General features: G+C 40.1%; 1 protein-coding gene across 1 annotated transcript in view; it reads right to left on the bottom strand.

Moving 5' to 3' along the window:
• Window positions 1–20473, bottom strand: part of ralgapa1 (Ral GTPase activating protein catalytic subunit alpha 1) — a 69539-nt gene that overhangs the window by 31785 nt on the left and 17281 nt on the right. The window contains exons 19-40 of the mRNA XM_073482861.1: window positions 16715–16839; window positions 16398–16632; window positions 15949–16134; window positions 15039–15209; window positions 14723–14916; window positions 14541–14639; window positions 14241–14396; window positions 13954–14082; window positions 13698–13823; window positions 12789–12847; window positions 11961–12069; window positions 9983–10093; window positions 9559–9627; window positions 9305–9442; window positions 8996–9179; window positions 7998–8116; window positions 7722–7841; window positions 6246–6879; window positions 5901–6016; window positions 4120–4244; window positions 1676–1747; window positions 713–836 (exon numbers count right to left, since the gene is read on the bottom strand). Coding sequence (XP_073338962.1) covers window positions 713–836; window positions 1676–1747; window positions 4120–4244; window positions 5901–6016; window positions 6246–6879; window positions 7722–7841; window positions 7998–8116; window positions 8996–9179; window positions 9305–9442; window positions 9559–9627; window positions 9983–10093; window positions 11961–12069; window positions 12789–12847; window positions 13698–13823; window positions 13954–14082; window positions 14241–14396; window positions 14541–14639; window positions 14723–14916; window positions 15039–15209; window positions 15949–16134; window positions 16398–16632; window positions 16715–16839 — 3401 coding nt within the window. The remainder of the gene's footprint in view (window positions 1–712; window positions 837–1675; window positions 1748–4119; window positions 4245–5900; window positions 6017–6245; window positions 6880–7721; window positions 7842–7997; window positions 8117–8995; window positions 9180–9304; window positions 9443–9558; window positions 9628–9982; window positions 10094–11960; window positions 12070–12788; window positions 12848–13697; window positions 13824–13953; window positions 14083–14240; window positions 14397–14540; window positions 14640–14722; window positions 14917–15038; window positions 15210–15948; window positions 16135–16397; window positions 16633–16714; window positions 16840–20473) is intronic.

Below are 20473 nucleotides of genomic sequence, written 5' to 3'. Positions count from 1 at the left end.
AAGCTGAGTACCACAGATCTTGCTGAATGTAGCTTCAGAGCTGAAAACCCCACTTTTCTGGTTATTATGACTGTAGATTTTTCAGCATTAATTTTTAAAAGAAAATCTATGACATGAACTGGGAAAAGTTCTGGCTTTTGGGTGAGTTGGCATAGAATGACCCACATTGAATAAACATTCAGTTAAAACAGAACAGGGGAATATCTTCTAATGCTAACTGCATTATGCATTTAATTAGTTAAACCATTAATGATATGAAAATAATTAAATTACTCTCTGCAGATCAGATAAGACGCAATCCTAAATTAAAATTTTCACCGAAAACTCACAGAATCATTGTAAAGATAAAAGGTGCAGTTTGAATGTATAAAGAAGACAATGTCAGAACTAGAGTTGTCATGATACTGAAATTTCTCACGTTGATACAACGCCTTGGAAATATAATTTGTATCATATCACAACATTTTTGAGAAAAATAAATAAAACAAAGCTACAACATGGCAAAGAGGAATGACTGAAAAGGCAGAAAGACTGCAGTGAACATTAAATATACTCTAAAAGTAATGTGTTTCCAAACGTGTCAGAGAGAAGGGAGTACGAAAGCACAGGTGGTACAGTTTCAAATATTGACAAACAATATGAATCAATATGTCGATATTTTTGACATAACGAGTCAAAACATTTAAGATGATTTGAATAAAGGTGGTCTTACCTCCCAGCCCAGTCCAGAGACAAAGTCTTCATAAGCTTGGCTGCCTGCTGTGTTGGTTAGTATGGAGTGTTTATCCTCTTGGCCCTCAGCAACATAAAATACTGCTATTTTATGAGTCTCTCGGCTAGAAGACAATGAAGGAAACCAATATTAAGCAAAAACAACAACTACTGAATGACAGATTGTAAAGGAGGTAACATTTATTTGAGCAATTTCTACAAGTTTATTACTTTCCCCTTAACCTGTCTGTTTGTTTCAGAGTTTCCCTCTAGGAAAGCTAGTGGATGGAGTCACTGTGACATCCCCCAGTTTGTGGACTACCATTTTGAAGTCTTGAGTTTGGCATTATGGCCATCGCCCTCTTGGTTTTTTAGAGCCAGAACTGACCATATTTGGATGAGAGCTGGTCAGGGTATCTCAGCTCCCCAGGAAACACTGTGGTAGCGACTTATCGTCTTTTTTTCTCTAAATGGGACCATAATTTACAAAATGAACATCATATTCAGTATTAAATAAAACTGAGACCATAGTCTCATTGAGAAACTCTTAACTGGTGTAGTAAATCAAGTGTGAAGTAGGGACATTTTCTCATAAGCTTACATACAATTGGACATCTATTTGAAACCAGTGGAGTTACCCCCTGCTGACCATTAGAAAGAGTGCATTGGCTTCACTTTTCAGACCCAGACACTCCATCTACTTATCATACAGTCTATGGTCTGAATGAAATGCAGTGCAGCATTACTGTCAATGAATCTCACAACTCTACAGTATACATGTGTTGGTACATACATTTAAATCGAAGGCACTGTAACTCTTTAAGAAAAAAGCACTGAATCGTATATGAGAAGAGAGAGGGTTCAAATTAGTGTCTAACTAAAACCTGAACGAAAACATCTAAAGAAAAAAGGGAGCAGGGAATGCAGCGAGCAACATGAGGTGCTTGACATCATATTTTCTCACCACTGCCGTGAGTCCAGGTTCTTCAGCTCTCTCAGTAACTTCTCATTCTTCCTCAACAAATGAAAGTTACTCCTGTAAGATACAAATACATGCACAAGTTAGGAATAATTATTAAAGTTAAATCTGCATCTCTACCATCATCTGGTGACCACTGGTGTTTCTCTTAATTGGCTTGTTTGTTTTTGTCACTGTTTGCTAGCAGAAAATGATCAATACCTTGCAAGCTAATAAGACATAAAGTAAAGGTGGCAAGACTTTCGGTGAAAAAGACCAAAAAAAAGGGGGTGATCTTTAAGGTTTTAAAATATATATATGTATTCTCTAAAATTAGCTTTATCTGTAATTTTCCAAAACCTTGGTTGATCACATAGACTGTAGAACATTGCTTCCAACAAGCCATCCTCGCGGGGAAATAAGGTACCCAGAACATTGTTTGAGGCTTAAGAGGTGGCTACTTAGAATGATCTTGGAAATATAAACAAAGTAAAACAGTATGAAGTTGTGTTGTCCTTTAAGGACAGTTTATTAATGCACTTTATTCAGTCATTAAAAAAAATCCATTAATACAGACTTCTCTCTTTTGGTTGAAATTTCTTCCCCAGAACTATCAAGTGCACCTTAAAGTAAAGCCTGCTAGATGCTTTAATACCTGGTTAAAAACAACAAACAAACAAAACAAAAAGCACTTCAAAATAACCATGCTCCATTTGTCAGATATAATTTCTACACTTGAATGAGAAAAACATTTATAAATAAAGAATATGGAGGGTTTAGAGATCAAGAAAAACACTGTCACAAAGAACACTTATGAACTAAGTCACGAAAATAACCAAATGTTATGGAAGATTTTAAATTTTGCTTTTCTGTCCGACCATCTGACAAGCACTTCTGTGTCTCAACTCTGGCCTCACAATTATAGATCACTGCATTTTATTATTCCTGTGAGCATAAATGAGCAAATGCTCACTATCTCCGACCACAGCTAGATTCATCACCACTTTCACGCTCCAACAGAAAAGGACTAAACAAAAGCCTTTTATACCAACTAACACGTCTATAGATGGATCAAAATGTCCCTGTGACCAGCCACCAACCTCCACGCCGCTCGTATAAAATCAAGACAGACAGTGAGCAGAGAGGCTTGGAGTGGACTGATAATGACACGTCATTCTTTTCACTCTTAGAGGGGGAAAAAAAGAGTGAAAGAGCGGGAGATAAATAGAGAGAGAGAGACAGCAATTTGCTCTTTATTAAACTGATACTTGGTAATGGCCTCATTCTCTGCTCTCAAAGACTCCATTTACACCCTGGATTATAGGGAAAAGCATAAAAGGAGACACACACATGGATGCGCGCACACAGGTGACTGTCAGTATCTTAGTATATGTAATGTCCTGTATAAATACCTAGAGAGACGTACAGGGACAATAATAGATGATTAGTAATTTCTTCTCTTTCTTTCTCATCTGTCTATCCTCGTTCGTTCTACCCAACATTTAGGTTTAATTTTTAGGTTTTGCCTTCTTCTTCTTTTCGTTTTCCGATTTTGGCTCCATTTCTTTTTTCATTTTCTTATTCTCGCTCTCCATCTACATGTGCCTTTTTCATCCTGTTTTCTGATTCACCGCTCTTCCCACCATCATTTTCTTCTTCAACTACTGCCTTTTATTCTAACTCCAAATGGGTTGAGTTTGATCAATAGAGTACTATACTCATTATCACTCTCCTCTACACACACACACACACACGCACGCGCACTGTGTTAAGAAGTCTATTGTGCAGGCTGAATGCAGACGCTGTAATTCCCTGGATAAAGTATAAAGAGCGATGAGTGTCCATTAGCAGGCCAGACACATTTAAAGTGATACCTTGACATTGTGTATTTTAAACCCAGAGTCATTGAGAAGATGAAATGCTGTACCGTCTGAATGAGAAAACGTGGTGTCTAATTAGCACAAAAGACAAATTTGAAATTTTAGTCTCATTTGCCTTCAACAGGCATTTGGTTTGTTCTTGAGGAGACAAAAAATAATAAAAGACTCCCCATACATGTACTACAGTAACCTAAAAACACAAAAAACTCCTTATTAATTCTTCTTTTAATCAAAAGCTTTATTATTGAAATAATTATTATTATACTGAAAGCTTTTCCTAGATATTTTTGTGCAACATGCACACAGTGGCGTCTCTTATGGTTAAATAAACCCCGTTTTTTCCCTCAAGTAGATTATTTTTACCTCCATAAAAGTAAACTGAAAAATGGAAAAGTTAAGAATGTCTTGATACAGATACAGAAGAAATGTCTGAACTTTGTTGGACGTCATTCTCCTAACACTGACACTCATAACACTTATATATTATTATATTTACATGAATGTTAGTGTTGTTTTCAAAAGATAAAAAATAAAAAATTCTTGTACATGTACATCTGCATCTGGTCTCACCTCTTCTCCCAGGAGTTGAGTCCCAGTATGTTAATCAGTAGTCTGCAGTAGTAGAAGGCTGACTGTGGTGTCTGAGTCTCTGGCTCAGTCTGCTGCACTGCCCTCATGTTCAACTCCTCACCTCTCTGAAACATTCAGCAATTCAGTTTCACTCAAAAAATCAAGGGATGAAAAAAAAACATCATGGAAATTAAACAGAATGCTGCATTACTGAAGAAAAACATTTGATTCTATTCTGGCGATGTCAGTGACAACATTGTAATGCCAGTATAAACAAACTGAGAACCAGAATAGAGAGACCAAGACCCAAAAGCATGTTTGTCTGGATGTTTTGTCTGCTGCCGACTCTCAGATATGTTGCACCAACAGAACAAATAAACTATCAAAGTTATAGAACCATTTTAGCGCATCATAAAAAGCTACAATTTATTGTTGTTGTTCTTTGGCAGAGTGATTTATCGTTATCAATAAATAAATAAATGTGTCAAAATGATTCGATTCTTGACATAGCTACCTTTTAATCTTCTTTCCTGAACAAATCCTACTATATTGTTTGGAATGTTAGCGTCAAATAAGTTTGACTGCAGTTAAAGTACGACCCCTATTCCAAAAAAGTTTGGACACTGGTATATATTTAATGTTTTACCTCATCAACTTTACTGATTTTTATTTTGAATTTGATTATGAATTTAATGAAACATGTTATACATAAGTCAGGATAGGGGCAACAAAAGACTGGGAACGTTGTGGAACGCTCCAGAAACACCTGTTTGAAACATGCTCCACAGGTACACAGGCTCGTTGGTAACAGGTGATAGTATCATGATTAGGGGTGTCACGATTCTCCAAATCCTCAATTTCGATTCTAAGGTCACAGTTTGATTCAATTCTCGATTTTTATATTTATTTTTTTTAAAGCACAGGTTGCTATGCCATTTTTAGACTAGACTTTTATGCAATATAATATCTGACCTTTGTTAGCAATGTACCACACTACATTATCAAATTTAAAACATTTATTAACAACATAATGTAACAATAATATATCTTCGACAGCAATAAATTGTACAATATAGGCCGCAGTTTGGCTGTGAATAAAGGCGACGGCTCCTCAAGATACAGCAAAGCTCCCTGGTATTATTTCCCGACCAGCTTAACACGTGAAAGGGGGTTCACCCCGAAAGTAAACATAAACTTCGGCCCTGGAGGAAATCATCTCCCCTGTGCTTCCCGACCACGGTCCGGGAGCCGAACAGGAATGGTGTAACACCATGCTATCGTTTGACTGGCTGTAGCTAATAGCTACTGGCTTAGCTAGTAGCTAAGTTAGAGGAGATTGACTCGCAGCACTTTAACACGTGGGTTTTTTTCCCCTTGGCAAGCCGACCCGACATGACATGGGGGCGTGGCAGCATCGACGATTCCATTTTTTAATTCGAAGTTCGAGATTGTGACGAAATTTCACCACTGAAACACTTAATTAATGTAAAATATAATGGATATTACTTCATGGGCTCAGGAACACTTCTTAAAACCACTGCCAGTAAACACAATTTGTTTGCAAATGGATGAATTCTGATTTCATTTACGTTCTACACAGCATCTCAACTATTTTGGAATCAGGGCTGCATTATTGTGAAGCAGTATTAGTTCAACTACATACGGTGGTGAGTGCTGCCAACAGTATTTGAGTATCCACTTCATCAGGATATGCTGGGAGTTCATTTCAAAGATCCAAATATAAAACTTATTCTATTCATATGGATAAGGGCACTGCGTACATGAAGGACGAACTCTCTTTCTTCAGCGCTCTGCTTCAGGATGGCATTGATCACATCGTTCTCCTGCTTTTCTGAAACACATGCTGGAGGAGGGGCTGGGATGTTAAGCGGCATGCCTATGGGGACCAACCAGAAGACAAAGTTAGCTGTAAACAACCTGACATCTTCTGTGTCGTTGTGTGAAACTGTTTTGTTTTGTTGTGTGAACAACTGTTAGCTGTAAACTATTAGCAGCTTCCTTTCAAACATTGGCCTTCAATCTTCTTTCATTTTTACATACTGTAGAATAAATAACAATTCAGAACACAAATAAAAGTGTACAATAGGTACTCAGTGTGTGTGTACCTGCTCTCTGTAGACACTCAGGACTTGAGTAGCCCAGGTACTGCAGCATTTCATCCAGTGCATCGTCCCCCTCCGTCAGTGAGTCCCATGCTGGCACTGCCTCCCGACACACACGTTTAGCCAATGGCGGAGCAAGAAGCTGTTCCAAGCCCGACTCGCCTCGATCCCCCTCCCCAACCATCCTGTGCTCACTCTGCTCCTCCTGCTCCTGCTCCTCCTCTTCCTCATCTCCTCCACCTCCTCTTTGATCTCCCTTCTCCTCCTCACTGACCTTTTCTTCTTCCTCCTCCTCCCCCTCTCCCTGAAACCCTTCACCCTCCACTTCTCTTCCTCCCTCCTCTGCCTCCCTCTCCGCCTGCCCCTCCTCTTCGCTGTCTTCTCTCTTCACTCCCATCTTTTTCAGCGGACCTCCTGGTGGGGTGTGTAAATGAAGATTCGCACTGTGAGGTGATTGTGTGTGTGACAAAAATGTGTGTGTTGGGCTGTTCGGGGAACATGGTGGAGGCCCGTAGAGAACGGCAGAGTCCCAGGAGTGTTTTCCAGCTACATCTCTGATGATGACACGAACACAAGCGGGAGCAGAGGACAAACCGGCCGTCATTCCGCCTCCTGGTACACCAGACTCTGATCGGATCTGGAAAATAGAGAAGGGACACTAAATGTACCAAATATTAAAGAAATCATTCTGAGCCGCAGCATCTCTATTTTGCTTTTAAGTGAAACTCAAGCCTTCTCAAAAAAACTTTCATAACCTTATGCTTCCTCTTTTCCTTTGCAACTTCTAGAACCACCAAGGATAATCAATAATCCTTTTTAACTTTATCAGCATACTTGAATAATAATACAAGTTTACCTAGTATTTAATAAATTCAATATATATAATATATATATCAATATACTCCAAGTTACACTGTAAAGTATCAAGCTGTTGTGGTATGCTTTACTTTGTCAATCTGGGCTATACTTCATGGTAACATTGCACGTTTATATGCATACAGTTATTCATATGTCATAATAATAACAACAATAATAATAATAATAATAAAAAGGTAAGTAGGTAAACTTTTAACTTTTTTATAGCACCTTTAAAAGTTACACAGTACTTGATGGGTGCACATAAAGTAAAATACTGTGAAATACAACAAGAATTTCAAACATGGATAAAATGAACAAAATGTGTCAGACCAACATAAACCCATTAGTCTAATAAGTTACAAAAATACCAGCATACACAGGTTGGGTTTTCAAAGACTTTTTAAAATGTGACAGACTTCGTTGAACTTACACTGTGAAGTGTTGGTTCCACAGTATTAAAGCTAAACACTGAACACATGATCTTCCTTGTCACATTTGGTTGCTGGACCTTAGAGACCAGACATCTATAGCAGAGTCAACCCAAGGATGACTTCAGCTTTGGCTTAGAAACATACATATAGTCAAATTTTATCAGGGAAAATGTATTTCAGCTGAGGTTACCTGATACACTGAGAGCAGCGTGGAGCCATTCAGAACCAGAAACTGTAGGTTTGGCGAATGAAAAAGCTCTGGTCCAAGATCTGCACTCTCACAGAATGGGTTGTCTTGGTTTTCACACACCTAGAAAACATGGGCCACAGTGTTGCTTTAGCAAAATGACAAGCTCTGAATGAAAGTACTAAAAATGAAGGATTTTTATTCCCTTTGGACAAAAAAATAATTGTCACCATATATTTGTGCCATTATTAGCACCAAACACACACACAGTAACAGTACCTGACTAGACAGAGTAGCAGGCCCTCCAGACATTGGATAATGTCCTAGGTGGTTGACCAAGTGTGTGATAACTGTTCTGGCTGCGATGGATACCAGGCCCTGCTGAATACGGCTACGAACTGCAGAGAGAGACATACAAAAACAGTCAGAGCACATAGAGTAGGGTACCATATATTGTCAAATTCTATATTTCTTGATTTCATTGTTTAGTCAGCTGAAATGTGTAACTTAGGTTCCAAGTTGGGACAAAACTTCAGGATTCACAGTGAAAAACTAAGAAGCTGTACGGACACACACCGAGCTCGTACATAGTTTGCCCCATGCTGAGGAGAAGCCAATGCCATCACACACTGTGCTGTCAGCAGATCCCAGCTAATCAACATCATTACACACACACTGTGACACACACAAGCTTTCCAGCAGCTCCTTATTGACAAAGCTGTGTGTAGAGTACAGATATGTATTGACCAGGCATTCTCAATGACTAACTAAACCTCTAGAGAGTTCAGGAGGAAAAAGAAAAGAGGAAAGACAAAAGAACAGGAAACATTTATGAACAAATAAAATAGAAGTGAAAAGACTATTAGCAGATAATGTTAAAAAAAAAAAAAGGAAGTGAAACAAGAAGATACAAAAACGAGAAGCCGAAAGAGGGGAGAGGAAAGGAGAGGCATGGTCTATCAAGGTGCTCCAGTCATTAGACTAGACTCTGTGTCCTGGTGGACCACAGCAGGGGACAATACACACTCTCACACGGATGTAGACAAGTGCACTTGCATGCACGAGCACACGCGCGCACACGCACGCACACACAAACACACACACGCTTAACTTTCTCCAAGTGGTTTGGTGGACGACTCTGGATCATTTCGTCCCAGATCTCGTGTGTTTGTGCTACAGATAATTACTTGTGTAGTCTTGTATGTCTGCAATATACTTGGGACCATTTGATTAGTAAAATAACATTTACAGTGTGCTCCTGATGCAAGATAGAATACCTTCTGTGACAGGCTGTAGTTTGCTGGAGCGTTCAGAGTCTGGGCTGTGCAGGGGCTCTGGTTCTCGGAGGCTCTCTAACGGTAGGAACGGGTCGTAGTCTGGACTCAGCAGGTCTGACAGCTGCAGCGGGTAATACTTGGGACTGTTGAAAGACTGGGCTCCGTACACACAACCGTGTAACACCTAGACAATTTTTGAGACACTTTTGAGAGATCGACTTTGAATAAAAAACAAGGTTTTTCACATAAAATTATTTAAGTCAATGTAAGTAACTGTGTGTGTGTGTGTGTGTGTGTTCACAAGCATACCTTATATATACAGCTGAGCAGAGTCTTGGTGGGCTGGTCCTTCTCTGGAGGGCTTCGTGTTTGAACAGGCTGAAGAAGAGACTTTGGAGGCAGAGCCATCACCCAGTCCAACAGACACAACAGGAGGGACACTACCAGCTGCAACACACACACAGGCAAACACAGGTATAAAGTTACTTTCTTAGCTAAATGTGTATTATAGTGAGAAAATGTGATAGAAGGCTAGGGTTAGGGTTTGTGTGTGTGTATGTTACCCTCTTATCCAGTTCATGAGGAGAAGACTCGGTAGCAGGAAGCAAGTATGTGATGGTGGCGATCAAAATCTGAGAAAAATCAAATCACACAAAATTGTTCATGCTCCATGTTAAAGCTACTATTAGCAAAAGAAAATAGAGATTAAAAAAATAAAATTAAAGCCAATATGAGGAAATATGACATTATATTTACAAATTAAGGCAGACTTAATAAAACCACTACAAAGCAGTGAGAATGACAGCACCAAGAAGTCAGACCTTTAAATGGACATTTTAACAGTGACATGGTGCATTTAAATATGGCCTCCACTTTACACAACACCATTTAATCCATCTGGACATGTGCACATGCTGATGTGACTTGAGGAATAATAAATAAATATTCCAATAATAGTCTAGAAGTGTACAGTGAGTTATGTCTCACCTCTACGATCTTCTTTGGAGTGTCGGGGGGGTATTTCTGAAGATGATCTACGTGACTGATCAGGAGGTGAAGGATGTCCGACGCCACCAGTGCTACATTCTTGTTGGGGTACTGGGTGATGAAACACATAAGAGAACTTGCGTCAGTTTTAATGTTACATGGATCTATATTCTGACTTTTAGGTGAGGAAATGCTGTGTGCTAAGGAATAGGTTCTACCTATCGTGAGTCTTTATAATATATACTATATATATGTGTAATATACTGAAAAAAGCTCTTCACAATCACCCAGAATGCAAAGTGACATTTTTAAGTTCCTTTTTTTGTCCAACAGTCGAAAACACAAGGATTGTTCATCTACCATCGGAAATGACAAAGCAAAGCAACAAAAATTTACATTTAAAAGCTAGAATCATTAAACACTTGACACTTTTACTTAAAAAAATGACGGAAATGATCAATTATTTATTGAAATAGTTGACAATTAATTTATTTCAATTGACAAGTCGCTGCAGCTTTACTTCTAGATAGGAGAAGGGGCAGATAGTGGGACAAGGAGGACAAGAGGAAGAAGTTGCACTGCATGGAAATATGACAATCCCTCAAGCTTTGTGTATGCGTGTGTGTGTGTGTGTGTGCATATCACAAGGCCCATGTCTGAGGCTACTGGCTGCTGGTATGAAGGCAAGAGATGCAAAAGTGGACAAGATGTGTGTGTATATATGTGCTACTGAGAGTGTGTGTGTGTGTGTGTGTGTGTGTGTGTGCATGTGTGTGACACAGCTTGCAGCATTCCCTCTGGATTAGTCTCCTATCTGAAGAAGGACCAAACATATTGACAGTCCAGGGTTTGCTCCCAGGAGTAGGTGAATGCAAGTGTGTGTGTGTGTGTGTGTGTGTGTTGCTGTAATGTCTTAGCAGGCCATTGGCTGCCGATACACAAGCTAGGGATTCCAAGGTGGAAAAGGTATGCGTGTGTTTGTGTGTGGGTCCATCTAGTGCCACTTGGCTGTAGATGAGACAGTAAATGTTGGACAGTATTATTCTGGTCCACAGGCCTCCCAGACTAGTGGCCTGAAACAGACAAAACCAACTGAGGCAATTTCACCAGCACTTACAATCCTCTCCAACAATGTTTTCCATCATACTTTGGCTCCTTGCAGCCGGCCATGTTAAACACATCAACATCCCAAATGTCTAGTTTTGAGGCACTATTGTGGTGCATCACTGTAACCAGCTCCATCCTCCATCTTTAAAGCATAGATTTTAATCCCATCAATGACTTCATGCTGTCTTGTGTTTTACAATTAAATGCATTGGAAGAACAAGAATTCTTAAATAGTGTGCATGGGTATGATCACTTTGAAGTATAAGCCATAAAACACTGGATCACAGCAGGCTAACCACAAAACACAGAAAAATTCAGAGCAAAAGTTTAGTTCTCTCATTGTGTGGCATCAAACTCCATGCAAAAAGAGTTGCATCCCAAGCAACTCCGGATTTTTACATGAATTTGCTTTACTGAATTTAACTGAAATCAACATTAGCATATTAAACTAGCTTATTTATTCAATGGCTATATATATTATTTTAGTTGATCATCAAATGTTATTGATATTGTGGTATTTTAACTAAAGTAGGCCTAATTAAACATCCAGACAGAAGAGGAACAGATGTGTATACACTCCAGTGTTGTGTAGATCAGTCAGCAGTCCGTTTGATACAGATTTATTGCTTTGGTCTGATCCCATTGGATCACAGAGAGAGTGCCATGGTCAGCAGGGACAAAGTTTGAGAACAGACAAAGGCCAAAGGCTGCATGAGATAACCTTATTCAGCTGGGTTGAAATGTGACCCCTTTTTCAATTTATATTTCAATGACCAATTTATAGTTTATGTTTAAAGTTCAGGAAGTTGGATTTTAGAGGCTGGATGTAATTAACCAAATATCTTAAAAGCAGTACAGAGTTGTAACTGACCTTAAGAGTTACGCAGATGACATTGAGAGCCTCTTTGATCAGGGGATGTTGAGTCCCACGAGCCAACTCCTCACACAGCCAGATACCCAGACTGCACAGAGCCACACACCTAACGAAACAAAACAAATGTACATCATGAGCAACCAGCAAACACATGCTGCTGTTATACACATATACACATACAAAGAGCCACACAAATTCTGTATATTGGGATCAATAAAGACAGGATTACAGCACACTTTTACACATGTGTGTTATAAACACACCAACTAACAGGAAATATAAATGGTAAGGGCTGTACATGAGTTATGACGTGAATATGCTCAGTGTCAGCCTTATATGGTGGCAGGACCACAATGGTCAATGAATGGTCATTTTCAGGTAACACTTTGTAAATATGGTTTATTCTTATGTAACAAATTAAGGGATGCATGATAATTCATAGGCCTGATAACTGAAAATTTATAGTATCAGCTTTCGTACAAAGAAGAAGAAGGAGGAGAAGGTGAAGAAGAAAAAGAAGAAGAATGAGAAGAAGAAGATAAAGACTAAGAAGATGACGAAGAAGGCGACAAAGAAGAAGACAAAGACAAAGATGAAAGATGAAGAAGAGGAAGGGCAGGATGCTGTTATGACATCAAACTGCAACACATGGGAGAGAGAGAGCCAAACATGTCATCTCAAGTGCTTAATAGTCACTACTGAGGAGCCAATATACAAATAAGCAACAACTTAATATGTGTACCCTAGTATAAAGTGTTACCATAAAACATTTTGGTAAGCATAAACATAAACAGGCGTCGTCAGATGCTCTGCTGTTACACTTGCCTTGCAGGAGCAGAGGGTTCATCCCTGGCAGAGGTCAGGATGGTTTTGATTACGTGCTCCTAAAAAACAAAGCATACAGACAAACTCAGTAACTTTGCCCAAAACAACACAAACCACTGATTCCCTGTTAATAGCTACATACTGTGCAACATGTGTTAAAGGCCCCACACACTAAGTAAACCTTTACTCCAGGTGTGCATAATGAAGAGAATGACTTAGTGCTCAAACTCACTGATTGTTTCCCATACAATGAGAAAAGTGATTCAAAATACATCACTAACATGCACTGCACTAAGCATGGACACACAGGCATGACACCGACTTATCTATACACACAACTTCAGACACATTCACACACTCGCTGGTCCCGTCCCTCTGGTCTGTGTTAATGACCGCTTACTGATTCAAAACAAGCTTCTGCCTTGTAAGGAACCACAGAAACCAGTGAGCAGACCTGAGATGCTGCCACGCATGGCATTAACGGTTTACACAGCAGCGACAACAACAATAACAACATTACTCCCATAGCTCTGAACTGTTACAGGAATAACTGATGAGACATTAACCTATTAGTTTGTTTCTGAGGCCCCCTATAGAGAGCAGAAATGTGTGGTGGACTGACCTGGATTAAACACAAAGTAGATAAAGTTTGGTGAAATGTCTGACCACATGCTGTGGTGGAAATCAGTTTAAGAGCATGCTGATGTATTGATTGAGCAAGGGTAGTGTGTCTGTGACAGAGATGGAAGTTCAATGGTAGTCCAAGTTTGTTTTTGGCATAATTCTTCTCTTCCTCTCTTCTCATCTTCTCCCTGTTCTACTGTCACAAAGAATAAAGATACTGCCCACTGACAGAGGCATGATATCTTCATTCAGCCCTCAGACTGAGCTACTAATGCCTCCGTCTACCTTGACGTCAGGGAACTTGGTGAGCACCACGTCGGCTGTGGTGGGATGGAGGGCTGGGAGCTCCCCATACAAGTTGGGAAAACACACCAGAGATCCAAGCAGGATCTGGGCCTCTACTCTTGGAGCCTGGAAAGAAGGACAAGGACAGATGGCGTTGACAACAATGTAGAGAGAAGGACAGAAGAATTATCACATCTGTATGCCAGCAGATGTGTCACACTGTGTTTGCACTGAATAACTGCTCTGTGATTCTTACATTGAGTGATGAGCAGGTGGTGACTCGAGAAGCTGCAATGATGAAGTCCAGGATCAGCATGGTGGCTCCAGGAAGGCCGATACTGAAGAACCTGGGACTGCAGTGCTTTATGATCGTGTTCACGATGTCCTGAAGAAACCACACAGTTCTTTTTAAAACGCCATGAAGAAACATACATACTTTGTCTATTAAGTGGCACATGAGTCATGAAAATATATTTTTCAGTGGCTTAAAATACTGTCTTGTAAAAAAGTACAAGTGGACACAGAAGATGTTCTGTGCTCTACCTGATCTTGGTGCAGCAGTCCTTGATGCATGATGTTGTAAAAGTGTGTAAGAAAGTCTGTGTTTGGGGAAACATCCTGCCGTCTCTTCATGATCCTGCAGATCAGCTTGTAGGCATGGAGCTTCCCCTGCTTGTAACGCTCTGTCAGCATGGTGGCCTGGGGGAAACACACACACAGTATACATGAATTTATGTGAACATAAACAACTACAGTAAAAGCAACAAGTTAAAAAAAGGGTCTTATTCTCGTGTGTAACTAGATCTCAATGTAATGAATATCAGAGGTCTCAGTCACACCAACCTTAAAGAGCCAAGGGGTGAGGATCCTCAGGGGTGGGATCAGAACAGGGGGAGGGGGAGATGACTGGTTATCCAGAGAAATGCCCAAATTATCTCTTATCTGAAAAGGAAAGTGTCATTTTTACACACACAAAAAAAGTGTTGTCTCATAGTTGTGAAGTACTTGTATGCGTCAGTACACACCTTGGCCAGGTTTTGCCACAGCTCACACAGATAGTCGAAGACCTGAGCATGGATCTCAGGGTCTTTGATGGTATTGACATCCCCCAGGATACCCAGCATCCTGCGCCACATTACCGTGGCAACATCTGCATGCCATCCAGTTAGAGAGCCACCCGCCATCACACTGCAGTCCTCGCTGGGGAACTCGCTGGTTTCTAGATCAATCAATCAATCAATCAATCAATCAATCAATCAATCAGGAACTCTTCAGCCTCTCATTCACAGCTGAGACCTTATCGGAAAGAAGTACATATCTGTGTGTGCTAGTGAGTATTACCCAGGTCATCGGGAGTCTGCAGGACGGAGTTGTGGAGCTTCTGGTCCAGCTGTAGGTGTGTATGTGAGTGGGAGTGTGCGTGATCAGTGTGGTCTGCTGTCAGTGTGGCTGGGGAGGGCGTCTGGGAGCGAGAGCCGCCAAGGGAATGCATGGGAGACGCGCTCTCAGAACCTGGACAAAGAAATTTACAGGAATAAAAAAAGACATTACACATAACTGTAACGTTTGAAGATATATAGTTCAACAAATGGATCGACCTATCTGACGTGCCTGCTGTGTCTCAGACTGACTGCAAGTTTTGGGTTAACTCAAGCTGTCATTTTCTTTAGTCTGTGTCCCAACCAGAAAATTATGTCTCCAAACTAACATTAGTGACAGTGTTGTTATTAATGAGAAAGTATCAAACATGCATTTTAAATGAATGAGATGTGTACACTACGAAATAGCATCATGACTTTCTACCTGAAAGTTATGTAAACAAACATTGTGATTGGTTCTATTTAAGAGTTATTAGAAAAACTGTAAAGCTGCTTGTTAAAGTAATATTATGTAGCTGATCTATGCAAGGTTTCATCACCATCATCATCAACCACCTTGTATTTCTCTAACACGATATGTGAGATGTGCATCACACCTACAATGATGCTTTTGTGTATAGGCTGTTTAGGGAACAGCACACATCTTTAAAAGGTTATTATGATGATGGTTTAGATGTGAACAACCATGCACAAATTAACTTTCCAATTCCATTATATAATTTCCAATTATAATTGTTATGACGAAACTGATATTAATATAACTATCTATGTGGTATAATATGTAATATTTAGGCTGTAACTGGGGTACACATGAACATTAAAGCCGCTGAAATAATACAGTAGCTAGAGAGATCTTTATTGTATGTACACACCAGTAACAGTGACAGTGTGGCTGAGGCTGCTGGTCTCCGAGTCGAGGTGAAGTGTCGTCAAACTGGCTACTTCATGTTCATCACAGGCCCCGCCCCCTCCCAGGCTGTCCTGGTCCAGTGAGCTGCCTCGGCCTCCTCCTCCAGATCCAGCTCCTCCTCCACATGCTTCTGTACTAAAAGTGAAATCTACGAAAAATGTTTATACATTTATCAGGACTTATATATTGTAATTTTACAAGGTCTCCACATCAAAGGAGATCATGGATACACTTCATTGTCACCTTGGTTTACCCTTACAGTTTATGTTAAAGTTAGTTAACATAATTAATAACAACAACTAAGTTTTCAGTTTGTCAAGATAGAACAAGAATAGCAAATTTTGGTCATTTTTATTTAAACGTGTTAATTTGTACATATTAGGAGAAGACAGCTGATGTTTTGTTTCTTACTATCAAACTTGCAGGTGGAGTACTGAAAGGCATTAAAGGAGTCTGACTGGCTGTCTGAGCTGATGACATCAGAACCGCTGGCGCTTGCAGGTGACGTCCACTCAGAGGGAACCCCCGGATCATCAATAGGACGGGGATCATCTGAAGGTCGAGATCCAGGACTCTGACCTGCCTCGAGGAGCTCCGGCAGGTCCCTGGGAACCTCCAGACTTCCTGGGCTGCTGCCACGACGGCCCTGGGTATTTAGAAAATAAGTTTCACAGTTTTTTTTACACTGAAACATCTTTAATCCATGTGTGTCTGTGTGTTGCACTCACCGCTGTTCCTTTGGCCCTCAGCCTCTCCTGGATAAACTCATCCATGAGGTCAGAGAAGTTTGGGTTGGAGCTTCCTACATCGCTGGAGACTGGACGAGCCTTCTGGACAACCTCCTCTTTGGTGACTAGAGGCAGATATATGATGATGGTCAAAGACAGGGAGTAGCCACATACACACATGGAAATGATGGAAACATGGATGAAGATTCACAAATGCGCACGCAGACAGGTGAGATATTGACATATGGATAAAGAAATGAACAAAACACACGAGGATGGCCAGTGACAGATCTATACCCATACAAACAGCTCAGAGACACAAAACTGAGTAACAACTTTTAGGAGTTTGTTAATTATATAATCAAGTCTGACTTGCTGACAAAATCCATGAGGTAGATAACTTGTACTATCTGTATTGTTTATCAGGGATGTGGTGAGTATTTAGCCTGTTTCACTTCATTTCTAAATTACCGCTGCTGATAGTTCATTGTTCAGAAACTGGTGCTTCTTCCTCTGAATTATAAGAGCAGTCCTGATGTGTATGTACTGTAGGCCTTTAAGTTAAAAAAAGACTGGTTATTTAAAACAAAGCCACAACACAGCAGGCACACCCACCAGAAAAGCAATGCAGGAGTTAATTCACACCATGCACAGACAGCGAGAGAGATCACCATGTTAGGTTCAAACAGGCAGCATGTCAGACGCCTACATTAGTACAGTTATGGTTACTATGATTTATGCTGCTGTTAGATTGGTAGCAATGACAGTGGTCAGTGTGATTTTGTTCACTCTGAGAGCAGAGAGCATCGATCAATGAAAATCCGATGAAAGTGAATATGCTACCTACAGTATTAACCAAATAATCTTTAACTCCCGAACCTGTGGCTGATTGAGTGGGCAGAGCCTGGTTACATCAGGTTTTAGATCAATAAAGCTCAAAGTTACTCAACGCCGAATATAAATCTTTACTTTGCTGCAACCTACTGGATGTAAATTTCACCTTGCTGCACATTTTTCCTTTAAAATTTAAGACCGGAAACCTCCAGTTACAACAGGGTCACTTGCCACAGAACAAGACAGGCTGTGTTCAAACTGCAATGCCCTGCAGGTGCAATCTTAAATCAGACAGGGCGGGACAGTGTGCCCCAGATGTGGTCAGATGTGCAACAAAGTTTAAATTTTCAAACCACAGAGGTCAGTGCAAAAATTCATTTCTGTCATTTAAGTTTTGGCTGCTTATTAAAAGAATCAGCATCTCACACCAGATAGAGGGAACTGAAGTTAGCAGCAAAGAAGCTTTACCTACAACAAACATTAACCTTTAATATTACTGTGTAACCGCACATACAATTAGTATTTTATTAGGATATCTCTTATAGACTTTATGTTAAAATACCATGAAAATAGCTGTTTGTAGGTAAGCTATTAGACTGAATGGTTATTTGCCAAGACATCACCAACAACAGAATGAGACCTCAAACGTTACAATATGTTGGACTGAACAGTAAGAACCCAATCTACTTCTCAGTTACATTATTGTATCAATAAAGGCCCAATAAATTAATGAATTAAAGGTATTTCACTCCGGGACGACAGCATGAAAGAGTTGATGTTGCAGTTCACATAAAAAGTAGCACTACTGAAAAGCTAAGCTGTGATGTTAGCTGTCAGTTCACTATTGTATTTTGCCATCTAACAAGGTGTAATGGACTTGACAACTTGTTTCTGCAGATCTGTGCACCAAATATTTGCATGTCCTGTAAATGCTCAGCCCATCAGCATGTGGACATCTTTCTGTGAGTAATGCTGACATCCTACAGAGTTGATGTTCAACGATGACTCCACAAAGCTCTCCAATGCAATACTTTAACAGAAACAAAAACACTGCACAATGGAATCAGCTACACTACTGATAGCACTGCTCAGCAGGGCAGAACAGAGAACGGAAAAGATTAATGGAGAAGAAGAATTCACATTTTCTTTTTCGTCACATTTCAAATTTTGCATGCCAATTAGATGGAGTTATTGACTAACTCCAAACTACTGGAAGTTGACGTTTTTTGAAAACAGCACTTTTTTTAAGCTAACCACTAGTGACAACACAGCTCATATGGGGGTGGACACCCTTACCCTTTTGATTGCAGTTCACAGCTAATGTAAAAATGCACATACAGTATCAGAAAGTGCAGCAGGGCACACAATACTGCAGCACCATGTGGAAAAAGGACATAAGTTTCAATGTCAGTTCACCTTCCGCTGAAGACTTGAATGAGAAATAGGTACATATCTTTCTTTCACTCTAATTGGCTGAGCATAGACATGCAAATTTTAGCGCTGTGATCTGTGAAGTTGTGTGGTTAAGCTCCACCTGTGTTCATAGAACAAGGATAATGCAGAACCATCAGCAGTCAGAGTTTAAGTAGTTCAACACACAGCCAGACAACAGACAACCAGACAGTCACGGCATATAATATCGAGTTTTAGTCTGCGTGGAGTGCCAGATGATAGACTAAATTCACTGTGAATTCAAGTAAGGTTGCTGTAAATTTTGTTGCTCCACATAATAATGTTATTTTAAATACGAAATATCATGTCAAACTAATTCTGGTCTCTACTGTATGTGACAAATTCCACACATCTGGCACAAAAGTAGACAAACCAAACAAAAACATGAACGACTGGCAGCTGCTCAAGTTGGCAAGCAACACACCTAAATAAAGTAAGAAAAATGAAGAATATGGCTGTGCAACAGTATTTCCACATCAAGACAGATTTGGCGGATAAATCAGTGTGCTCAAATTAAACATCTGATATTTAAGATAAAGTCAGTCTCCTACCCTGAGAATTAGAATGAATAGAAAAATGGTATTATTGTAATGTTGATTCAAATGTGCACCAATTATCATTTTTGATATCATCTTGTGGCAGTGTACAAGGCAAATAACCATTCAAGATTGTCGATTTGAAAGTGCATACCTTTTCTTATCCATTCAAATTCTATGTGAATACAACTATTAGTATGATGGCCATTCTTAAATAACGTCTTATGCTGCACTCTAGTGGTCTGAGAATGAACTACAGCAATATGTTTACATATAAATGTTCCTCTAAAATAATTAACATCATTCATTTACCTTTATAAACTCAACTTTCACATCTAAATCTAAATGTAACAAAGCTGGAAAATGACACAAAATTTTGGGCTTTCTGTGAGGTATTATATCTGCCAAGGGTGTTTTCTTTTTATCGGATCTTTTATCTTTTATACAGGCAGTTGTGTTTTTCTGTTGTTTCCTCCTGTGCAGGTGAAGAGGGGCCGGCGTCCAGGGAGGCGAAGAAGGCACGAGGAGGCCGCATGCAACATCGAGGAGAGGGAGGAGGGGTTGGAGGAGAGGGAGGAGTAGGAGAGGAGGTTAAATCCCCAAAGCCCTGAGAAGAAAGAGGACAGGAGGAGGAGGGAGGGAGCTTCCGAGGTAGAGGAAGAGGTGGGAAGGTATGGTAGGCGGGGGGATCCTTGACAGGAGGCAGGCTGGAGGAGGGGCTACGTTCAAGAGGAAACACATCAACAGGGAGTTTGAATTTCAGTCCAGCAGCAAGATGATGAGTGTCAGCCAAAAAATATCATTCCATCATAACAAACCAGTTAAAAACAGCCAAAAAGGAAAAGAGAGTTGCTGGTGTTTGTGTGTTGGTGAGTTTTTGTCTTTCCAAACTTGTTGTTGTATCTGTTGTGTCCTTTGTGAGCGCTTCGTTCGTTGC

This window comes from Pagrus major, chromosome 16 (assembly GCF_040436345.1).
Source record: "Pagrus major chromosome 16, Pma_NU_1.0".
Lineage (NCBI taxonomy): Eukaryota > Metazoa > Chordata > Actinopteri > Spariformes > Sparidae > Pagrus > Pagrus major.
This window is presented reverse-complemented; position numbering and strand designations above follow the sequence as displayed.